This window comes from Larimichthys crocea, chromosome I (assembly GCF_000972845.2).
Source record: "Larimichthys crocea isolate SSNF chromosome I, L_crocea_2.0, whole genome shotgun sequence".
NCBI classification, from domain to species: domain Eukaryota; kingdom Metazoa; phylum Chordata; class Actinopteri; family Sciaenidae; genus Larimichthys; species Larimichthys crocea.
Genome location: NC_040011.1, coordinates 34,755,644 through 34,776,400, shown reverse-complemented (window position 1 = coordinate 34,776,400; position 20,757 = coordinate 34,755,644). Strand labels below are relative to the sequence as shown.

At 41.7% G+C, this 20,757-nt stretch overlaps 2 protein-coding genes and 2 pseudogenes across 25 annotated transcripts in view; all 4 read left to right on the top strand.

The window, feature by feature from the left end:
- The window catches only part of LOC104930405 (protocadherin gamma-C5), a 260,504-nt gene that overhangs the window by 205,970 nt on the left and 33,777 nt on the right, over positions 1-20,757 (top strand). The window contains exon 1 of one of the 24 annotated variants that reach the window (XM_019263899.2): positions 30-2,561. The exons of 22 other annotated variants lie outside the window; for them this stretch is intronic. In XM_019263899.2, the coding sequence (XP_019119444.2) occupies positions 150-2,561 (2,412 nt within the window). In that variant the 5' untranslated portion in view covers positions 30-149. Of the gene's footprint in view, positions 1-29; positions 2,562-20,757 lie in introns of those variants that run through there. One more of the 24 variants, XM_019263901.2, reaches the window with a different exon arrangement.
- LOC113745751 (protocadherin gamma-C5-like) lies at positions 11,249-13,894 on the top strand (annotated as a pseudogene).
- On the top strand, positions 14,513-17,227 carry LOC113745748 (protocadherin gamma-C5-like). Its single transcript, XM_027278641.1, has one exon. The coding sequence runs from the start codon at positions 14,726-14,728 to the stop codon at positions 17,225-17,227; it is 2,502 nt and encodes an 833-aa protein (XP_027134442.1). The 5' UTR covers positions 14,513-14,725.
- LOC113747160 (protocadherin gamma-C5-like) lies at positions 17,800-20,337 on the top strand (annotated as a pseudogene).

Here is a 20,757-nt window from a genome sequence, read left to right as displayed (position 1 = left end):
CTCTGTCTGCGTTCTTGAACCTTTCTTTAATCGGAAATGTAGCCTGAGAACACCAGCCGCCCAGCACACTGTAATGAGCTCGTGATCAAATATTTGGTCGGATTGAGACAGTGTTCTTGTTTTTCCGTTCGGACTTTAAGGCTCTCAACATGACGGGTGTTCTTTGTTGTGTAGCCGGAAAAAAATCCGGCTCATGGTTGCCGCTGCTTCTTTGCATTTGTGTCGCAGACATGGCTCTCGGACAGGTCCGTTATTCTATACCAGAGGAGATGTCGACAGGCTCTGTTGTCGGGAATATCATACAGGACCTAGGCTTGGATGTTAAGCGGCTGAAATCTGGGCGGGCAAGGATATTTACTGAGGACGGTAGTGAGTACATTGGTCTAAATGCAGAAAAGGGAACTCTGGTAGTGGCTAAAAGGATAGACAGAGAGGAATTGTGCAAGCAAGTGTCTCCCTGCTCTCTTCATTTCCAAATCATCGTAGAAAATCCGATGGAGTTACATCGAATTGATGTAGAGATTACAGATATTAATGATAATGCTCCGTTTTTTTCGAAAAAGGAATACAATTTCCAGGTTATTGAATCTGCTTCACCAGGGGCTCGGTATTCGCTTGAGAGTGCCAGAGACCCCGATGTAGCACTAAATAGCATTCAAACATACAAACTCAACCCTACAGATAATTTCAAATTGAATGTTGTCTCTCGGCCTGACGGAACAAAATATATTGAGATGGTTCTTCACACGTCTCTGGACAGAGAAAAACAAGAAGAGCATAAATTAACTCTGACAGCCTTTGACGGTGGTAATCCTCAGAAATCTGGTTCTGTCAAAATAAATATCGTTGTTTTGGATGCAAATGACAATGCACCAGTGTTCAGTCAGTCTGTTTACAGAGTAACAGTTCCTGAAAACGCGTCTCGGGGCACTGTTATTTTAACAGTCAGTGCCACTGATAATGATAAAGGAGCAAACGAAGAGGTGGTGTATTCGTTCTCCCAACACACCGATAGTGCGTCATCCCTTTTTAATATGGATTCTCAAACTGGAGAAATCGCAGTAATTGGTGTGTTAGATTACGAAAAAGCTAAACATTATGAAATAGATGTCGAAGCTAAAGACAAAGGGGGATTGACAGACACAAGTAAAGTCCTAATTGAGGTGACCGACCTAAATGATAATGCCCCTGTCATAAGCGTAATTTCACTCTCCAATTCAATACCAGAGGATTCGGCTCCAGATACCGTGATAGCAATGCTCAACATCAAAGACTTGGACTCTGGTAGAAATGGCCAAGTCAAGTGTTTTATTAGTCCAGATTTACCTTTCAAAATCAAGTCATCATCAACTAATTTTTATAGCCTGATGTCTGACGACGTTTTGGACCGTGAATCAATTCCGGAATACAACATAACAATAACAGCAATGGATGAGGGCTCCCCTCCTCATTCTACTAACAAGACTATTAATTTAAGACTATCGGATGTAAACGACCACGCCCCAATATTCCCACAGCCATTTCTGACCGCTTTCATCACTGAAAATAATTCACCTGGCGTGTCACTCCTCTCTGTCAAAGCCAGTGACAAAGACTCTGGGAATAATGCCCGCATTTCTTATTTCCTTGAAGATAGCCAAATGAATGGGATGCCAACCTCAGCCTATTTTTCAGTGAATGCAGAGAGTGGAGAGATACTTGCTTTGCGTTCCTTTGACTATGAGCAAAAAAAAGAGTTCCATATTCGCGTCAAAGCACAGGATGGAGGCTCTCCTCCACTCAGTAGTAATGTCACTGTGAAAATAATGATCCAAGACCAGAACGACAACCCTCCTCAGGTTCTGTATCCAGTCCAGACTGGTGGCTCTCTGGTGGATGAAATGGTGCCTCGTTCAGCAGATGTGGGCTATCTGGTCACTAAAGTGGTGGCTGTTGATGTGGACTCTGGACAGAATGCCTGGCTCTCCTATAAACTGCAGAAAGCCACAGACAGGGCGCTGTTTGAAGTGGGCTTACAGAATGGAGAAATAAGAACTATCCGCCAAGTCACTGATAAAGATGCTGTGAAACAAAGACTGACTGTTATAGTGGAGGACAACGGGCAGCCCTCTCGTTCAGCTACAGTCATTGTTAACGTGGCGGTGGCGGACAGCTTCCCTGAAGTGCTGTCGGAGTTCACTGACTTTACACACGACAAGGAGTACAATGACAACCTGACTTTTTACTTAGTGCTGGCTTTGGCTGTAGTTTCCTTCCTTTTTGTCACGTGTTTAGTGGTTATTATATCAGTGAAAATCTACAGATGGAGACGTGAGCACCTGTTTTACAAATCTAGTGGAAATCTTCCTGTTATTCCATATTACCCGCCCCTTTACGCAGACGTGGGAGGTACCGGTACCTTGAAGCAGGGATTCAGTTATGAGGTGTACGGAACTACTGACTCCCGGAAGAGTGATATAAAGTGCTCCCGTCCCTTCAGTCAGAGCACTCTGAGTGTTGACCATAATGCCACCAGGACAGTGCCAAGACATAAAACAGAGTCAGAGAATTTGCTCACAGAGGTGAGATCAGCCTCTTCCATGCTTCTTTAAAACTATTGTTTCCATGATGTTTGTCTGTTTTCATCAACACTTTAGTTCTGTTTAGCTCTGATACTCACTGAAAGGTATTCCCAGTCTGATGCTATTCTTATAAAAATAGTCAACACTTTTAAGGTTATAAATAGTTGTATGTGGGTATAAGTATTAAAAGTTGTATCAGCGGTAATAGGACTTTCTACTGACCCAACCATCACCTACTCAGAAATATATGGAATAATACTGAAATATTATGTAAGGTTGATGCTGTTCTATATACTTACTGCACACAGTCAAACACTGTTGTTGGTCTTTCGCATGCTTTATACAGGGTTGTACCTGAATCTATGCACTTTTGCAGCTTTATGTGTTTTTTGTAAGGTAAACTGTGTCAGATACATATTTTTTCATGGCATAGCATCCTGATATAGTTTGTACTTCATTTTCACCTTAATTCTGTTGTTTTATATATTGATTTGTTTATCATGTGGTGCTGGAAATTAAATGCATCATCTTGCAGTGAAACATGATGTTATGTGCAGACACATTTACTAAAATATGTTTAGTCACCTTTGTTTAGATGCCTTTCCACTTTGACAGATTGGCTTATTATAGCATACTGTATATGACAGAGAACAATACGGAAGCTACAATGAAAGAAAAAACATTGTGGCCTTCATCCCTGCTTAAGTATTGCTACAGATTGCTCCCACATAGAGTCACACAACCACGCAGTGTACTACTTTTTCAGTGACCTAGTTCTCTTCATAATACAGTGCAGCCATAGGCATAGGGCTACACATGGAGAAAAGCAGGGATGGATACAGGCAAACTATAATGGATGATATATAGTGTAAAGGATGTTGTTGTAGATGCAAATCAAAAAAGATTGGCACAATAGTATTGATCAAGAGGTGTGGTAGAGGGGAAGAGGGAAGTCACTATTGATGCTGGAGAGACTGAGAAGGAGGCAGGAAAGCAGCATGATGGAGAGGAAAAGAGAGTCAGTGGGGGAGGGGAAGAGGCACGTGGTAAACCGGCACAGTCTCCACACCATCCCTGTGCAGCATTCGTGTTAGTGATGCATGGCAGCCATTTTGATGTGTGCAGTCCTCTTTGTCTGCTGAGATAGGGGCACAGGGAAGGTCTTGTGTGAAAATGTGTGAAACAGTTGTGTGTGTCAGATAAAGGACACAGGCTGTGTGAGTTTTTTTTGTTTGTTTTTTTTGGATAAAATATCGAGAGAGAGAGAGAGAGAGAGAGAGAGAGAGAGAGAGAGAGAGAAAGAGAGCATTAGTTATATAACAAATGACAAGGGGATGTCAGAAATCAGGACAGAAGCTGAATGTGTTGAAACGGAAACATTTAATGACAAAAGAAAACTGACCTAGAATGTATTATAGTGCAGATGTAAACAAAGTGTGTGAATTAATGATTTTAATCAGCATCAAGTTGCTCATGAAAGTTACACAGTAACAGATTACATTCGCTACCTCCTGTATGGGTTTTCACTTATAAGGGCTTACGTTACATGCTGAATATGAAAGCTGTATGTAAGCTCGCCACAAATGATTGTGTTATTAATAATGATGCGTGGGTGGAAAAAATAAAGCCATGTGTGTTTAATATCTGTTATGTATTAAGAGAAAATAATGTGTCTCTAGATGAAAGGGGCCCATCAAGCTTCATTTAAAGTTCCAGCTTGATGCATGAGTGATGACTAAATGGCTTGTGTGATGTGGTGAGGAGTCTGCCTGTAGTTATGTTTGCTCAGTTTTGTCCAGCATCAGAGGAAGCTTTAGATCAACTAGTGTGTCTGGTTTGTTCGCCCTGGGTGATAAAAAAATGTGTTTTAGCAGTAAAAATCTGCATGATGTTCAGGGTGTGTGCATGAGAAAATGGAAACTACAAGAAAAACTAAGGTTAACTATGTTAACCCCCATATCCGCTGGAAGCAGTCTGTCATTATTATCAGCCCACATCTGTGTCTGGTTTACCTGTTTCAACTGTGTTTAAACCACAATGTCTCGTTTTCTCAAGTTTGTTAATGGCACAGATTTTACTGAGGGACATAAATTCTTTTTGGAAGTGTCTCCATAGGGGTCACAGAAACGTATTTGCAAGCAGCTAAAGTTCTGTCTGTTTTGCACCCTGTATCCCTTCAGCATGTTGCTCTTCTAGCTTTCTCTTGCTCAAGAAACCTACTGTGGTGCTGTTACTGTTCATTTTGGTTCCTACACAAAGTCTCAATCATCAATTTGCTAAACATGATACTGACCACAAACCTATAATTACATGCAGGAGTTTTTGGTTCCCACAGGCCCAAGCTTTTGTTTAAGTGTCCCGCCTTCCTAGTGAAGTTGTCTGGTGAGCAGCTGTGTGCCCATGTGTATGCCGGTGGGGCTCATCAGCACACTGTGCACTGTGTGTGTTTGGGGATGTGGTTAATGTTTGTACTATAACCCCTCATTGTGTTTTTGTTTACAAGATATGCCAGATATCTAAGATGTCAGAGACCTTAATTCCTACAGGGCAGACATACTTTACTTTAATACTGTACACTGAGCAAGATATCAAGAGAAACAATAATCAAATGTACATACATTCAGTGCATTGTGCTGTCTCTAACTGATGACTGCTGCTGCCTGTCCCTCTGGGACTGTTGTTGCTTTACAAAAAAGGGAGTCTTTAAGCTCATATAGGATAAGGCCAAGCAATTAGACAGCATTCTGGAGAAGTTCTTCTCCAGCAAGTGTCCGCACTGCTTGGCCTAAATGTCAAGAACACAAAACTATTCTGTATCTGACCCTGACTTTGGGGACCTGAAAGCCTGTACAGTGTACAGGCATTATTAGTGAAGAACATATTTTGCAGGTGACACTCATTGGTATGTTGTCACACATGTAGAGATGGCAAATGTATTGATTATTTTGCAAATGTCAATTTTACTGTGTTCTGTGCTGAGCTTTGAGTGAAATAATTGTACCTTTACATTAAGTCAGGTAAATTAGACATGTATTTGCTTAAGAGCATACAAAATATGTTGTCTTTGCATGCACGTTGGTGTCACAGAAGTGGAAATGTGGTGTTTTGCACTGGCTGATTCTCTGGGAAGGATTACACCAGGGATTACCTAGAATACTGTAATATGGGGCAGTGGCAAAGTTGTGTCAAGCACACAAAGACCTAGAAACACACCCACATAGACTGTTTGCTAACTTATATTCTGAAAGATTAAATTTCTCAAATTTTCATGTCAGTGTAGGGAATGATTGTATGTGTGTGTGTTGGATTGGCCTAATCACACATACACAGTCTCAATCGAATCATATCAAGTTTCTACTCTTAATCCTTTAACTGTGATTAGGAAGAATGATTGAGCCTTGCCTTCTAAGGGAGTTAAGATGTGCTGCATTATAATTGAAATACTGTGGTTACTAAAATAATTGTTTACTGAATCGCAGCAGTTAACATTGTGTCAGATTGTAACCAAAACTGGATTGCCACTCTTCAGCAGCCGTTCTTGCTTTCCAACAGTCTTCCTTTTTCCTCCTGATCTCATTTTCTGCATCCCTCCCATCCCCCCCTCCAGCTGCACCACTCTGCTGCAGAGAGAGAAAGAGACTGAGAGAAAGGGAAAGGGAGATTGCTCAGTGAAGGACATTTTGTGCTTTCTATTTAAAGTCATTATACGCCATACAGTGTCATTTTGTCATCATGTACATGACAAGAAGAAATATTTCCTTTGTGTCACTTTGAGCCATATATCAAGAGATTCTTTGTTTCCCAGCGGTCTATAAACATATGCTCTGTTTTGAACAACATTTCATTAATGTGCAAATGTGTGTCTGTGTGACCATCATGTCCCTTCTTTCCTGTGACCTCATTTATCCCCCCAGTTTTGTCTTGTTTGTTTTTTTAGCTCGTTTTTTTTTCTCTTGCCACCATTGCCAGCTCGCAGGCAGCAGGGTGGGATGCGAGCAAGCAAGGTAGGATGTGTTACCATAGCAACAAGCTGACTCACTGGCAGGATTGTGCCATTTTCCACTGAGCCACAGGGGGGCCATAGCAGATGCAGCCACTGTGCTGCAATGGCTGTGTGCTTTTGTTGTTATTGGGAGGACAGGAAACACCCCTGTTTTGAGAAAATAGTTCATCCTCAGACCTGGGGTGGCTGATGATGGAGAAAGAGGAGGGGGAGAGGGTGATCATGGCCGCTTTTATATATAAGCTTTCATCGACACTGCCCTGTTTGTTTTGCCTTCCCCTATTTCACCAAACCTGTGTCCATGATTTGTATATTGACTCATATATAGGCTTAGATTAATCAATGTCCCATTAAATTCAGGAACAGTCTTTTGATGTCTTTTTCTTCATTTTCTTGTTGCTTGTTTTCCTGGTTGACCTGTTTATTTTGGATTAATGTGGCTTGTGAATACTGTGATTTTTTTGTTTTACTACTTTTAGATTTGTTCATGTGGACAAACAAAAATTATATACTGTAGGTAATATACCTATATTATATAATTTAAACCACAATGCATTGGCGTTATATATTAAACAATAAAGCAGTTGCTGCTCTGCTTTGTCTAATAAGCTTGACGCTCTCACAAAGACACACATCAGCTGTGAAAAACACAGGGTCACAGAGCAAAGACTCATTAATAAGGCATAGATTTGTATCAGGGCATCGCCTTGAGGCCCCCTGCTGTTGCTATGAGGGTAGTGGTGCAGTGCAGTATTTTGGTTGTGATTGGTGTTTGCAGGGATCCCCAAGTCTTCATTTCCCTCAGCCATGTTTTGGTTCAGGCTGTAGTGATTGTACTTACAGTGTTATATATGCTTCTGTTTGGGAGTTGATTTTTAAATCCACTTTATAACATACAATGCTGCTGCTAAAAATGATCACATGACTGGATATATTTATGTTAAATCAACTGAGGTACTACTGCTTCTTTCTTTCTTTCTTTCTTTCTTTCTTTCTTTCTTTCTTTCTTTCTTTCTTTCTTTCTTTCTTTCTTTCTTTCTTTCTTTCTTTCTTTCTTTCATGACTTTGATCCCTCGTAGTACATCCCTCAAGTACAGTGATGCTAAAATAAAGTTTTCCTGAAGTTCTCTCTCTCTCTCTCTCTCTCTCTCTCTCTCTCTCTCTGTTTTCTATTATTTATATGTTGTCACAGTATTATGCTGACTGGAGGCTGACATAGATCAAACAACACATAACTGTTTCCACATTGCTAAAATTTGATAGTTATGTCCACACAGCATAGTTTTGTTTTTGTCTAATCATGAGGGAATTTATTATCAATAAACATAAATTCATACTCTATGAATCACCACACAAAATCACAACTAAATTTGTTGTGAACCACATGGTAAGTATGTTGCTGTTGTACTTCCCAAAGCCAGGATCTGTATGCTGACCACCAGTCTAACTGACATCCTTTCTCTCTTGTTTTTCTCTTTCATGTGTCCCCCTTGTTGCCTGGTGCTTTTCCTGTTTCCTTCCCAACTCTTGTTAAATCCTGGCTCAACAAATAAGGTAAGAAAAAGTTTTCATTCATATCACATCACAGATTACAGATGTACTGACAACTGATCAACACACTTCATCACCACGCATAAACAGAAATCAACCACAAGCATAACAGTGATCTTTCACAGTGTCTAAACAGTATGCACTGGCACTAAGTCAAGTGGTTCATCAGATTTTCCACAAGCGTCACATCTGTTCACATACCTTACAAAACATCTATCATCACTTGCTTCAATCAGGTGTTGATGAAAAGCCATTTGTTGACAGCACATCATGTGTGGCTTAGTGCTCAAAATTTGATGAGATGAGTTTTTTTTTATACTGGCTATACTACACAAAGTATAATTTAGATAACGGATAATTCAATGTTAATATTAGTCTGGTTATTGAATTATGAGTTATATATTTAGATCTAATCTTTAATCTGAGAATCTGAGGCTCCTTTGTACATATGCTCTTATTCAGTGAATGTACATTTGAGCATTTATTAAGTTTGACAGCTCTCCCTACTAACAGCCTTGTGTGGCTTAAGGAAAGTATTAGTGGGGAATAACAGCTGCTAAATTACCTTAAGTCTGAATAAAGTTGCAGTGATTGTACTGTCCAGCATTGTATCTTGGATTTTAAATTGTGTTTTGGTGTTCTGGACTACCATCCACTTTATATAATACATCATAAAGTATTGCATTATACTTAAAAGTTTACCAGTTAGGTAAAGAAAGTACAACACAAGTAACAGTACATGAAAATACTGTACATAAAATGCAAGGTATGTGACACAATAATAGCATGTTAAGAGGACATTATAAGCCTACCCACCTACAATATTATAACATATCACAGGACACTGTTAAACAATTAAAGACCATATTTAGACCATACTGTATACTGTATGTTGTTTTTCACATACACTATTGCCAGTTTATTAGGTGCAGACTAATTCAATCCTACTGTCATGAAGGTTATGATGTTGTTTTGTTGAAACTGTTTTAGAGAAGTGTTGATCCAATGGTATGATAATTACAGCCTACCTAATACTGTAGCTTACCCTCACTGATATAAATAGGGTGGACAACATAATAGAAACACCTGTCAATATAACACAATACAATTCATTAGCATTCCAAACTGCAGACTCCAAAATGACCTTACAGTTCAATCAGAACCTCTCTAAAACAGTTTTGAATATTATAACCTAGAATGTATTACATTTATTAGTACTATTGTAACTGTGTTAGTCTTAGCTAAGTTGACCTAATAAATAGAAGTGTAACTGAGGTAAGACTAAAAATAACTTGTAATGCAGACTGACACCATCACAACACTTTAGCTTTAAAACATACCATACAACTGATTTAACACACAAACATCTAACATAGTCAAAACCTAAACTGATCTGATACAGGCTAGGCTACTACCTAAAAATATGTATCAGCTGCACAGTTGTTTTCATGTTGAGCAATGACTGTATGAAAATTGGCTTTGCCAGTGTGATTAGCACTGTCACCTCACAAGTTCAAATCTACTAGATAGCTTTTTGTGAAGTATGTCTGCCTGTCTATGTTGGTGTAAATGTATGTGTTGTGTGTTTGCCCTGTGACAAACTGGTGATCTGTCCTGTGTGCAGCAGGATAGGCTCCAGTCTACACAGGAGAAGACGGTATGGAAAATATAAATATGCATCTTCAGCACATTGTACTGTAGTTCAATACCTGAGAGTGAAAATATGTGGCTTAACATGAAATTTGTGTGAATCATGAAATGCATGTGTGCTTCTGACCATTTACATCAGAATTACACTTTGTTTACGTTTCATGATGTTTACAAATTTGAACCCTGGAAATATCATGCCAGGACAAGTGAAATGAAATGAAAATATTACTTCATAATTTAATCCCAAATTATGCAGTTATCTAATATCTGAATGTTGCTTTTCCTTTCACTGATAAAACAGAAGTATAACGTTAACATGATATATTTAAAATGTATCCAAATTTTAATATTCTATGCCTGGCAATATATTATTGAGCTAATATTTTATTTATTCACCACCAATACCCTGTGTTGTGTGTGTCCATTAAAATTTGCGCTTCTGGCTACTCCTGTGTTTATTCCTGTATTCAGTAAGAGATAGTGTTGTCTTCAGTGAGGCAGTCTGCCTCTCCAGCAGCATGCAGCAGCAGCACATGGCCGCCTGTGTGGCGCTGTCCACACATGTGGTGCTGAAAGCAGCTCCAGCGCTCTCCCCCTCCCTCTCGCTGCTTCTCACACTGTCACTCCACGTCTCCCTCTGTCGCCCACCTACATCTAGAGCAGATGACTACTGAATACTTTTGATATTTTTGTCATATGTTAATTTGCATATTTTGTAATAGATTCTTATTACTATTTGCACCATCGAATTTATGCGTTTAGAGCTTTATTATGTTTGTTGCAAGCCGCGGGATGTTGCATAAATATGGCGCATGGTCTGATTGTTCGCGACCCTGACCAAACTATGAAGTACGTGTGTGTGTGTGTGTGTGTGTGTGTGTGTGTGTGTGTGTGAGAGAGAGAGAGAGAGAGAGAGAGAGAGAGAGAGAGAGAGAAATGGGAGTAAACGCCTTCCCACACCATCTGCGCCCCCCTCCCTTTTCATTTGCTCTACAGACCTCCATACGGGTATTTTACGTTGCTGATGACAGAATTATTTCTCTGACGCCGCTTGAGGGTTTCTAAGACGTAATGACGCACATACGCAGGCTGCATTGGCTTTCTCTGGCCACAGGAAGGCAACGAAGAGCCTTTTCAGCCACGAAGGGATGTGCATACATGCAGGTGCATACAGCCGAGAGGAGGTTGATTAACACAAAGCGCTATATGAGTGATCATATAATGATCATTCAGTTATTTATAAGACTATGTACTGAGTCCTCTATTATTATAATATATATACAATTATAACGTATTGTTTAGTCTTAATATTTATATTGAAAACCTCGGATACACATTAAAAAACATTTACAGGGGATGGGAATAATTAAATGAATAATGATATTTCATATGATAGAGTCACAATCACCAGGATGATTTCTCTATGGATCATACTTCATACTACGTCACTGTTATGTAGACGTTTACTGATGCTAGGATTGGTGGAAATAGGTATCTCTGTCCACCAATGAGATTCAGAGCTGTACAAAGAGATCTACTCCCTCTCGTCGAGCAGCTTCAGCGTCGTAACCATCACTATGTTCTGTACGGGGGGAGAGGGATGCATATGCAGACACAAAGCATGACTGTTATATATGAGGACGCATCTACACTGGATTATAGACCATCTTTTCTTAATCACTTAAGAAGTTGGGACTGGAGTGAAAAGATATGGGATTTATTGAACGAGGAATAATGTGGAAAAAATTGCCAGCATGGCAAGTGTTTTTGTGGTGGCATCACTTCTTTCTTTTGTGGAGTACAATAGACGGACAGACTCGCTACAGCATCCCGGAGGAACTGAAACAGGGTTCTGTGGTAGGAAATTTAGCCAAAGATCTGGGTTTGGTTGTATCTGAACTGTATCGACGTAAATTGCGGATAACCTCGGAGGCTGGTAAGCAGTATTTTAATGTGGACTTGGGGAAGGGAGAACTGGTGGTGATTGATAGGATAGACAGGGAGGAACTGTGTGGACAAAGACCGTCATGTCTGTTACCTTTGGAACTAGTCATAGATAACCCCCTACAGCTGCATAGAGTCGAAATTGAAATACAGGATACAAATGATAATTCACCTAGTTTTCTGACGAAAGAGAAAGTGGTGAAAATCGCAGAGCTAGTAAATCCAGGCGCGAGATTTCCTTTAGAAAGTGCACAGGATCCTGATGTCGGTACCAATTCTGTACGCTCTTACCTCATAAGCAAAAATGACAATTTCAAATTGACTGTTAAAACCCTGAAAGACGGAAGAAAAATCCCCGAATTGGTCCTGGAAAAACCACTTGATAGAGAAAAGCTGCCATTACACACTCTCATCCTCACCGCTGTAGATGGCGGAGACCCGGTTCGCTCCGGTACATCTGAAATTACAGTTATTGTACTTGATATCAATGATAATGCACCACAATTTGAGAGACAGGTATATGAGGCTAATGTCAGCGAGAAGGCAACACCTGGAACTGAAATATTGCAAGTTAAAGCTACAGATGCAGACGAAGGACTGAATGGAGAAATTGAATATTTTTTTGCAGAGCAAACTGCGGATTTGATTTTATCATTATTTGACATTAAGCCATCTACTGGAGCTATTGTTGTCAAAGGAATTTTAGACCATGAAACGAACTCCTTACATAGATTTGACATAACTGCTAAAGACAAAGGTAATCCTGAGATGGATGGGCATTGTGCCGTTGAGATTAAAGTAGTTGATATTAACGATAACATTCCTGAAATAATTGTAACGTCTTTAACAACACCTGTTCCAGAAGATTCTGCAGTCGGAACAGTTATTGCACTGATAAGTGCAAAAGACCCAGATTCAGGTGACAATGGCAAAGTCACATTAAAGGTGTCTTCCAGGTCCCCCTTCAAGTTAAATCCATCGGTCTCTAACCATTACTCTTTAGTGACAAATGGGCCACTTGACCGTGAAAAGAATGGCCAGTATAGTGTCAAGATAAGTGCTACTGATTCTGGAAAGCCACCATTAACCAGTGAAAAAGTAATACTTGTTGAACTGTTAGATGTAAATGACAACCCACCAGTTTTCTCCCAACCTTCTTATGTAATTTATGTAAAAGAGAACAATCCTCCTGGGAAACTTTTGTGCTCAGTATCAGCAACTGATCCTGATTCAGGTGAAAACGCCAAAGTCTCTTACTCTATACTGGACTCCAAAGTGCAGGACGTTTCTGTCTCATCTTATGTTTACATCAACTCAGATAACGGCAGCATCTACAGCATGCACTCGTTTGACTATGAGAAACTGAAGGTGTTTCAGATTCAGGTTCAGGCAAAGGATCAGGGCTCTCCGTCTCTCAGCAGCAACGCCACTGTCCATGTTTTTATCCTGGACCAGAACGACAATGCCCCCGCTGTTATTTACCCCTCCTCCGCTGCCCCGGGCTCCCTCTCTCATCAGAGGATGCCACGCTCCGCTAAAGCGGGTCACCTGGTTACTAAGGTGACGGCCGTGGACGCTGACTCGGGCCATAACGCCTGGATCTCCTACAAACTGGCGGAGGCCACAGACGCCTCTCTGTTCACCGTCAATCTGTACACAGGGGAGGTGAGGACTAAACGCGCTGTGTCCGAGCAGGACGACTCCTCTCAGAGGCTGCTTATAGAGGTCAAGGACGATGGGGAACCGGTCCAGTCCGCCACTCCCACTGTGTCCATCCTGCTGGAGGACGGCCTCCATGACCCGTCTTAGACCTCCGACACAAAGCAGCTGAGCCCAGCAAGAAAATGGGAGAATCACCCTTTATTGATTATCTCTCTGGCCTCGGTGTCCGTGCTGTCTCTGGTGACTTTTCTCATCTTAACGGTTAAATGCATGAGGAACAGCAGAAGCAGCGGTAGTTGCTGCCACGAGACGACCGACTTGATGATTACAAGACCCCAACAGAAACCTGCAGATTCAGCTCAACACTGACGGACCTAAAGTATGTGGAGGTCCGGGAGGAGACATGTTGTCTCAGAGTCCGTCCTTCAGGTCGTGTATGTCTCCGATGTCAGAGTACAGTGATTTCACTTTGATAAAAACCCCGCAGCACCCACTGACTTTAAGGAGTGATCAGTGTGTCTGATGCGTCTTTACCGACAGCACCTGGACCTTTGAGGCCAGCAGGTGAGCAGAGAGTTAAACATTCTATGTTTTTTTTTATTTTTTATATTTTGTATATATATGTTTTATTCTATTCTATCTATCTATCTATCTATCTATCTATCTATCTATCTATCTATCTATCTATCTATCTATCTATCTATCTATCTTATTTACAGCCTTTTTGAATAGTTCAGCACCACGTAGGTGGACAGCGACTCTACGTGGAAAGCAGGGAAGGTTACAGACTATCATCAAAGTATGATCTGCTGTCTTTTTTTTTTTTCAGGAAATAATAATAACTACATCAGTCCATATACCTGTTTGAAGATATTTAAAAGTAAATGCATATAATTGAATTAGCCAGGCATATTTTCTTTCTTTCTTTCTTTCTTTCTTTCTTTCTTTCTTTCTTTCCTTAAAATAATTCCCTTTGGTTAAAGTGAAGGAGAACAAACAGAATAGATGTTACGACTTTAAGAGCGAGTGAAGGAGAACAAACAGAATAGATGTTACGACTTTAAGAGCGTCGATCAGTTCCCCTCTCATTGGCTGGTAGATGTGGGTGCTGTGAACCAATAGGATTCAGAACTGTACAAAGCAATCTTGTCCCTGCCCCCATTCAGCCCCAGTGCTGTAACGCGTAGAATGCAAAGAGGTTGGGGAGAGACACAATGAGCATCTATTTTATAATATGAACATTTTATATTTGAGCTTAAAGACATGCTCGTTAACTGTGGATTTTTTTCTATTGGAATAACATCTGCGATGGTGGATCTCAGCATTGTTCTATACAATATGTCGATTGGAATTTATGTGTTATAACGGACCAAGGATGACAAAGAGAATAGGATACCGAGACTGGAGATGGCAGGCGCTTTGGTGGCATCATTTCTTTCTCTTGTGGAGTACAATAGACGGACAGACTCGTTACAGCATCACGGAAGAACTAAAACAGGGCTCTGTGGTAGGAAATCTAGCCAAAGATCTGGGTTTGGGACTAAGTGAGATTTTTAACCGTAAACTGCGTGTCGCCTCTCAGGCTGGTGTGCAGTATTTCAGTGTGGATGCGGGGAAGGGCGAGCTGGTGGTGAATGACAGAATAGACAGAGAGGCTTTATGTGGACAAAGCGCCAGCTGTGTGCTGCCTCTGCAGGTTGTAATTGAAGACCCATTACAACTTTTTCGTGTAGAGGTAGAAATACAAGACATTAATGATAATGCGCCGAGATTCCCATCAAATGAAATCACATTGGAGGTTGCAGAATCGACGGGTTTAGGGGTTCGTTTTCCTTTAGAGAGCGCCATAGACCCCGATGTAGGCAGTAATTCATTGAAGTCATACGCTCTCAGTAAAGATGAGTGTTTTAATATTCGAGTTAAAGAAGTTGCCGGTGGAAGAAAAGTCCCTGAATTGATTTTAACAAAAGCTTTAGACAGAGAGAAAAAAGCTGTTCATACGCTTTTACTTACAGCTCTAGATGGAGGCAACCCAGTGAGATCAGGTACTGCTCAGTTAAGTATTAAAGTCCTTGATATAAATGATAACGTTCCAGCTTTTGAGAAAACCTTGTATAAAGTATCTATCAGTGAAAATGCTGCAGAAGGTGCATTGATAGTACAAACAAAAGCGACAGATATGGACGATGGACAAAACGGAGAGATAGAATATTCATTTGGTGCTCACACATCAGATACTGTTCTCTCTGTTTTTAGTATTGATAATATATCGGGGAATATATTTCTTAAAGGAAAACTAGATTTCGAAACAATTCCAAATTATGAGTTAGACATAAGTGCAAAAGACAAAGGCAGTCCGAGAATGGAGGGGCATTGTACTGTGCATGTTGAAGTTTTGGATGTCAACGATAATGCTCCAGAAATAATACTTACCTCTCATCCAAAACCAGTGCGAGAAGACTCACCTAATGGCACAGTAGTAGCTTTAATAAGTGCCCGAGATCTTGACTCTGCTGTTAACGGTAAAGTAACATTGCACCTACCCAAAAAATCCAAATTTGCCCTAAAACCATCTTTTTCTGATAACTACGCACTGGTTACCAGTGGTGTTTTAGATCGGGAGAATGTCTCAGAGTATAATATTGAGATAACAGCCACTGATTCAGGCTCTCCTCCTCTGTCCAGTAAGAAAATTATACCTGTCAGCATCACTGATGTGAATGACAACCCTCCTTTATTCACTCAGCCCTCCTATAATGTATATTTAAAAGAGAATGGAGTAGCAGGTTCTATACTGTACTCAGTATCAGCGTCTGACCTGGATTTTGGTGAAAACGCCAAAGTCTCTTACTCTATACTGGACTCTAAAGTGCAGGACGTTTCTGTCTCATCTTATGTTTACATCAACTCAGATAACGGCAGCATCTACAGCATGCACTCGTTTGACTATGAGAAACTGAAGGTGTTTCAGATTCAGGTTCAGGCAAAGGATCAGGGCTCTCCGTCTCTCAGCAGCAACGCCACTGTCCATGTTTTTATCCTGGACCAGAACGACAATGCCCCCGCTGTTATTTACCCCTCCTCCGCTGCCCCGGGCTCCCTCTCTCATCAGAGGATGCCCCGCTCCGCTAAAGCGGGTCACCTGGTTACTAAGGTGACGGCCGTGGACGCTGACTCGGGCCATAACGCCTGGATCTCCTACAAACTGGCGGAGGCCACAGACGCCTCTCTGTTCACTGTCAATCTGTACACAGGGGAGGTGAGGACTAAACGCGCTGTGTCCGAGCAGGACGACTCCTCTCAGAGGCTGCTTATAGAGGTCAAGGACGACGGGGAACCGGTCCAGTCCGCCACCGCCACTGTGTCCATCCTGCTGGAGGACGGCCTCCATGAGCCCGTCTTAGACCTCCGACACAAAGCAGCTGAACCCAGCAAGAAAAATGGGAGAATCACCCTTTATTTGATTCTCTCTCTGGCCTCGGTGTCCGTGCTGTCTCTGGTGACTTTTCTCATCTTAACGGTTAAATGCATGAGGAACAGCAGAAGCAGCGGTAGTTGCTGCACGAGACGGACCGACTATGATGATTACAAGAACCCCAACAGAAACCTGCAGATTCAGCTCAACACTGACGGACCTATAAAGTATGTGGAGGTCATGGGAGGAGACATGTTGTCTCAGAGTCAGTCCTTCAGGTCGTGTATGTCTCCGATGTCAGAGTACAGTGATTTCACTTTGATAAAACCCAGCAGCACCACTGACTTTAAGGAGGTGATCAGTGTTCTTGATGCGTCTTTACCGGACAGCACCTGGACCTTTGAGAGCCAGCAGGTGAGCAAAAACAACCATACGCTTTAATAATAGAGACAAAAAAAATAACTGCCATTTCACAGAAAATGCTAAATTGTAGACTATTTTTTGAAAGTCAACTGTGCAAACAAGGAACATTTATCTAAGTTTCTATCCATCTGTCTGACTGGCTGTTTGGTTTGTCTGCCTGTCAACAGTCAGCCATGTGTCGGTTCGTCTGCTTGTCTTTCTTCCATTCGGTTCACTCCAATATACAGTGCTTTCATCACAAGTTTTCGCAATGACTGTTTTATCTTTGCTGTGTTAAATGTGCAATAAATGTATTTAGTGATGTTTAAAATTGGTTTGTTGAAGACGTGCATCAATTTAGTTTTCCACGTACACAACTGAACATTTCAGCACCATGAGAGCGGACAGCGAAGCAGCCACGGCCATGTAATGTCAAAACAGCCTCTGCACAAATATAATGACAATGGACAATCTGTTCCCACTGTTACTTTTTTTATGATTTCACAGTTTGTGCGATGCGAAATTTATTTTTATGCTTTCAATTAGTTCAATGTACATCATTTGATATTCAGTGATATTAGTCCTAATCATCCCAGATGAAAACTCACGAAGAGAAGAGATGCTGCGTCTTTAAGAGTGTAGATCAGTTTCTCTCTTATTGGATGTTGGAAGTGGATGCTGTGCACCAATAGGATTCAGAACTGTACAAAGCAATCTCTTCCCTGCCCCCATACAGCCTTAGCGCTCTAACACTGAATGCAAAGAGCTCGAGGAAAGACGGCGATGAGCTCGTATTTTTTAGAATTTAAACATATCTGTTTTAGCTTACAGCCATGTTTAAACATTGTGGATTTTATTTCTTGGGAGTATTTTCTATTATCATGGATTCCAATGTTGTTATAAACAGGATCTCGATTGGAATTAATGTATTATAACGGACCAAGGATGACAAAGAGAATAGGATACCGAGACTGGAGATGGCAGGCGCTTTGGTGGCATCATTTCTTTCTCTTGTGGACTACAATAGAGGGGCAGACCCGTTACAGCATTCCGGAGGAATTGAAACAGGGCTCTGTGGTAGGAAATCTAGCCAAAGATCTGGGTTTGGGACTGTCAGATATTTTTGACCGTAAAATGCGTGTCGCCTCTGAGGCTGGTGAGCAGTATTTTAGTGTGGATGCGGGGAAGGGCGAGCTGGTGGTGAATGACAGAATAGACAGAGAGGCTTTATGCGGACAAAGCGCCAGCTGTGTTCTACCTCTGCAAGTAGTTGTTGAAAACCCTTTGCAGTCTCATCGAATTGAAGTGGAAATAAGAGACACAAATGATAATTCTCCGAGTTTTCCTACACAGGAAATTAATCTTAAAATACCAGAATCAGTAGGAATTGGCAAACGTTTTCCTTTGGAGAGTGCAGAAGACCCAGATGTAGGAAGCAATTCTTTGAAAACCTACTCTCTAAGCAAAAACGAGCATTTTTCACTCAAATTTAAAGACACAAAAAATGGTAAAGCTGTGCCTGAATTAGCGTTAGAAAAGCCATTAGACCGAGAGAAAAATGCTCTCCATCAGCTGCTGTTGACAGCATTAGATGGTGGAAACCCGATCAAAACGGGGACGTGTACAATTATCGTTACTGTTCTTGATAATAACGACAATTTTCCAATATTCACTGACAATGAGTACAAAGTGTCTTTAAAGGAGAACAGCACAAAAGGAACATTTGTAATCAAACTTACAGCTACAGATGCAGATGATGGTCTTAATGGTGAAGTTAAATATTCTTTCGGGTCCCGCACTCCAGACTTCGTGTTATCAACATTTGATATCAATGACAGAACAGGAGAAATCGTATTAAAAGGAGCGTTAGATTATGAAAGTTCTAGATCATACATTATCGATATAACTGCTAAAGATAAAGGCATCCCAGAAATGGAGGGTCACTGCCGTGTACAGCTGGACGTAGAGGACATAAATGACAATGCTCCAGAAATAGTGCTCACTTCAAAACCCAGTCCAGTGCGCGAGGACGCACCAAGTGGCACAGTAGTTGCTTTGATCAGTGCACGAGACCTTGACTCCGGTGACAATGGTAGAGTGACTCTACGGCTTTCCAAAGGTTCTCCTTTCACCCTGAAACCGTCGTTTTCTAACAATTACGAATTGGTCACCAGTGGTCTTTTAGACCGAGAGAGTTTCTCAGAGTATAATGTTGAAATAAAAGCCACTGATTCAGGCTCTCCTCCTCTGTCCAGTAAGAAAATTATACCTATCAGCGTCACTGATGTGAATGACAACCCTCCTTTATTCACTCAGCCCTCCTATAATGTATATTTAAAAGAGAATGGAGTAGCAGGTTCTATACTGTACTCAGTATCAGCATCTGACCTGGATTTTGGTGAAAACGCTAAGTTCTCGACTCTATTACTGGACTCTAAAGTGCAGGACGTTTCTGTCTCTTCTTATTGTTACATCAAACTCAGATTAACGGCAGCATCTACAGCATGCACCGTTTGACTATGAGAAAATGAAGGTGTTTCAGATTCAGTTCAGGTCACAAGGATCACGGGCTCTCCGTCTCTCAGCAGCAAGCCACTGTTCCATGTTTTATCCTGGACCAAGAACGACAAATGCCCCCGCTGTTATTTACCCCTCCTCCGCTGCCCCGGGCTCCCTCTCTCATCAGAGGATGCCACCTCCGCTAAGCGGGTCACCTGGTTACTAGGTGACGCGCGTGGACGCTGACTCGGGCCATAACGCCTGGATCTCTACAAACTGGCGGAGGCCACAGACGCCTTCGTTCACCGTTAATCTGTACACAGGGGTGGTGAGGACTAAACGCGCTGTGTCCGAGCAGGACGACTCCTCTCAGGGCTGCTTATAGAGGTCAAGGACGACGGGGAACCGGTCCAGTCCGCCACCGCCACTGTGTCCATCCTGCTGGAGGACGGCCTCCATGAGCCCGTCTTAGACCTCCGACACAAAGCAGCTGAGCCCAGCAAGAAAAATGGGGAATCGCCTTATTTGATTTCTCTTTGGCCTCGGTGTCCGTGCTGTCTCTGGTGACTTTTCTCATCTTAACGGTTAAATGCCGAGGAACAGCAGAAGCAGCGGTAGTTGCTGCACGAGACGGACCGACTATCGATTGATTACAAGAACCCCAACGAAACCTGCAGATTCAGCAACACATAGTCATCACGATTCCCCTCATCCGCACAATGCAACCTCTCGAATTCCGCTGCTCCTCAGGACATACATCTAGCGTCAGAAAACACACTGACGTCGCCCGTAAACTACAAGTACGAAGGAGGTCCTGGAGGAGACATGGTTGTCTCAGAGTCAGTCATCAGTCGTGTATGTCTCCGATGTCAGGTTCCAGTGATTTCACTGTTTGATTAAAACCCCAGCAGCACCATGATCTTAAGGAGGTGATCAGCTGTCTTGATGGCGTCTTTTACCGGACCGCACCTGGACCTTTGCGAGCCAGCAGGTGAGCCGAAGCGTAAATAACATTTCTATGTGCTTCTTTCGTTTGTTGTCACAAAATTTTACTTGTTTCTGGGGGTTTT